This window comes from Onthophagus taurus, chromosome 5, assembly GCF_036711975.1.
Source record: "Onthophagus taurus isolate NC chromosome 5, IU_Otau_3.0, whole genome shotgun sequence".
Taxonomy (NCBI): domain Eukaryota; kingdom Metazoa; phylum Arthropoda; class Insecta; order Coleoptera; family Scarabaeidae; genus Onthophagus; species Onthophagus taurus.
Genome location: NC_091970.1, coordinates 7,878,536 through 7,881,976, shown reverse-complemented (window position 1 = coordinate 7,881,976; position 3,441 = coordinate 7,878,536). Strand labels below are relative to the sequence as shown.

Here is a 3,441-nt window from a genome sequence, read left to right as displayed (position 1 = left end):
TTTCGTTTTATCATTGCACTCCTCCCCAACCTATCTAACATAAAATATTTAACTATTAGTATAGGCAACCCAAATTGCGTCACACTCACCGTCATTGCAATACTAAATATTTCAACAAATTAACAATTTCTTTTAAAATTGTGTAATATTAATCAGACTTTATCTGTTTTGTTAACAAATACATAATATTATAATACACAATTATAATTTTTAAATTTAATTTGTGAAAGTAGCGCCATCTACAAAACAAACCACAAACTTCATATTTCACCACCTTAACGTTAGATGGCCAAATAACCTTGACTTATAAAAGTGTAATCAATAATAAATAAATTAGATTCGTTGTAAAAACCAAAACGTTATCAATAATACTACTCGTATTTATTTAAAAAAGGATTAGCCTCAATAAAAATCGGGTTATCTCAACTTTTGTCAACGAATTCTGTATTTTTTAAGCGTTTGAACCTTGAAACGTGTTATGACATCCTTAACGAGTTCATAGTGAAATGTTTAACAAAACCATACCTTTTTTAACAATTAAATTGGTCCAATTTCAGTGCGTAAGATGTTCGAGTGTGTTCAACGTCGAAACGGCGTTAAGCGAAGTAAACATCCGGAATACAGTGGCGAAACTGAAGAACATGACACCGATCAAAATGCGATCTGTTGAACCGACCAAAAAGGCGGCAGTTTTAATTCCCGTTTGTATGATCGAAGGAAAACTTTCGTTATTGTATACTTTAAGAACTTTACAAATACGGAGTCACCGCGGTCAAGTGAGTTTTCCAGGTGGAAAACAAGACGTTGGGGAAAGTTTGGAAGAAACTGCTTTACGCGAAACTAAAGAAGAACTTGGAATTGGAGATGAAAATGTGAGGATTTGGGGATCTGGGAATTTGATGGTGGCTAGAGATGTTTATATATTACCGGTTGTGGGGCAAATTAACATTCATATGGATGATAATTATCCGGGGATTAATAGGGAAGAAGTCGAGGAAGTTTTTACGGTTCCCATTGAGGTTTTATGTGATCCCAGGAAAGCTGGATTTACGCAGTTTAAAAATCAAATTTCTTTGCCGGTTTATTTCGGGGGAAAAAGAAAGATTTGGGGAATAACCGCGGTTATTACACATATGTTTTTAAGGTCGTTTTTGCCATCTAATTTCTATAAAAGCCCTATAAAGTATGTACAACCTATTTAAGTGATATAAACCGAATTAAACAAATTTATTTATTTTTTTAATTATTAAATTATGGCAATAATGTTGTGTACTTACTATAAATATAGAATAATCAATATAATCCTCAATCTTTTATTATTAATCTTGTATTAAAAATGTTTAACCTCACTTTTTACTAATGTCAAACTTAATCGGCGATTTCCAAAAATATTTATAAAATTATTGACCTAGGAACTTTAAAATTCGGTATAATACAACTTTAAACATTCCTTTATAACTTCAAAAAGGTTCGTTCCTTAATTCCAAGATGTTTAGGAGAAATTAATTTTTTTGTATAACCTCACTTTCAATAAACGTCAATTTGAATCAGTTATTTTTAAAAAGTTATATAAAATTAATGGCTTATCTTGGAAATTTTAAATTTGGTATAAGATAACCTCAAACATTGCTTTATAACCTCAAAAAAATTCATTACTTAATTAATAATAATAAGGAGATATTAATTTTTTATTAACATAGACCTCTGTCAATGACAAAAATTAAATTCTTATTGCAGAAGAGTAGATATTGCTAATGGAAAACTAGGTATAGCTTCTAGAAGATAAGATACTGTTAGCAGAAGTCTTGGTACTGCTGATACAAAACTAGAATTACCTACAAAAAATTAAACACTGAAGATAAAAGTCCAGATATTGCTGCTAGAAGACTAGAAACAGCTGGTAGAAGACTAGCTACTGCTTGTATAAGAAAAAAAATACTAAAGCAAAGTTAGATACTGATAATAGAAGAAAACACTGCGATTTCTTCATAACATATAGAACATAGATCTCTGTCAATGAGAAACTAGGAAAACTAGGTAAATCTTTCAGAATATAACTGCTGATACAAAACTACAATTACTAACAAAAAATTCGTTACTTAATTCCAAGCCGTTTAGGAGATATTAATTTTTTTTGTATATTGTCACTTCCAATAAACGTCAATTTGAATAATATCTTTAAAAATGTATATAAAATGAATGGCTCATCTTGGAAACTTTAAATTTGGTATAAGTTAACCTCAAACTTTCCGTTATAACCTCAAAAAGTTTCATTTCTTAATTCCAAGCCGTTTAGGAGAAATTAATTTTTTTGTATAACGTCACTTTCAATAAACGTCACTTTGAATCAGTTATTTTTAAAAAATTATATAAAATGAATGGCTCATCTTGGAAACTTTAAATTTGGTATAAGATAACTTCAAATATTGCTTTGTAACCTCAAAAAGGTTCGTTGCTTAATTCTGAGCCGTTTAGGAGAAATTAATTTTTTTGTATAACATCACTTTCAATAAACGTCAATTTGAATCATATCTTTAAAAATTTAGATGAAATGAATGGTTCATCCTGGAAACTTTAAATTTGGTATAAGATAAACTCAAACATTGCTTTATAACCTCAAAAAGATTCGTTCCTTAATTCCAAGCCGTTTGGGAGAAATTAATTTTTTTGTATAACCTCACTTTCAATAAACGTCAATTTGAATCAGTTATTTTTAAAAAATTATATAATAAGAATGGCTCATCTTGGAAACTTTAAATTTGGTATAAGATAACCTCAAACATTGTTTTATAACCTCAAAAAGATTCGTTCCTTAATTCCAAGCCGTTTGGGAGAAATTAATTTTTTTGTATAACCTCACTTTCAATAAACGTCAATTTGAATCAGTTATTTTTAAAAAATTATATAAAATGAATGGCTCATGTTGGAAACTTTAAATTTGGTATAAGATAACCTCAAACATTGTTTTATAACCTCAAAAAGGTTCGTTCCTTAATTCCAAGCCGTTTAGGAGATATTAATTTTTTTGTATAACCTCACTTTCAATAAACGTCAATTTGAATCACATATCTTTAAAAATGTATATAAAATGAATGACTCATCTTGGAAACTTTAAATTTGGTATAAGATAACCTCAAAGATTGCTTTATAACCTCAAAAAGTTTCATTTTATAAGTTCCAACTGTTTTGGAGATAAAAAAATTTTTTTAACCTCATTTCTAACAAATGTCAAATTTATCACTAATTTTTAAAAGTATATATCAAATGAATGGTTCATCCTGGAAAGTTCAAATTTGCTACAACATAACTTCAAACATTCCTTTATAACATCAAAAAGTTTCATTTCTTAAGTCTTAACCGTTTTAGAGAAAAAAAATTTTTTAACCTCACTTTTAACAAACGTCAATTTAAATCTGCTATTTTCAAAAATGTTTATAAAAT

At 28.5% G+C, this 3,441-nt stretch overlaps 2 protein-coding genes across 2 annotated transcripts in view; one reads left to right on the top strand and one right to left on the bottom strand.

Moving 5' to 3' along the window:
* Positions 1–603, bottom strand: part of LOC111415830 (SUN domain-containing protein 2-like) — a 48,379-nt gene extending 47,776 nt beyond the window's left edge. Inside the window, exon 1 of the mRNA XM_023047712.2 lies at positions 526–603. The gene's annotated coding sequence lies outside the window, so the exon portion shown is untranslated. The remainder of the gene's footprint in view (positions 1–525) is intronic.
* LOC111415831 (nudix hydrolase 3) lies at positions 307–1,302 on the top strand. The gene has a single exon (XM_023047713.2). It carries the CDS (start codon positions 507–509, stop codon positions 1,200–1,202), a length of 696 nt encoding a protein of 231 aa, XP_022903481.1. The 5' UTR covers positions 307–506; the 3' UTR covers positions 1,203–1,302.
* The last annotated feature ends 2,139 nt before the right edge of the window (positions 1,303–3,441 follow it).

Coding starts and splice junctions, on each gene's coding strand:
- LOC111415831 (XM_023047713.2), top strand. CDS start 507: ATGTTTAACAAAACCATACCTTTTTTAACAATTAAATTGGTCCAATTT.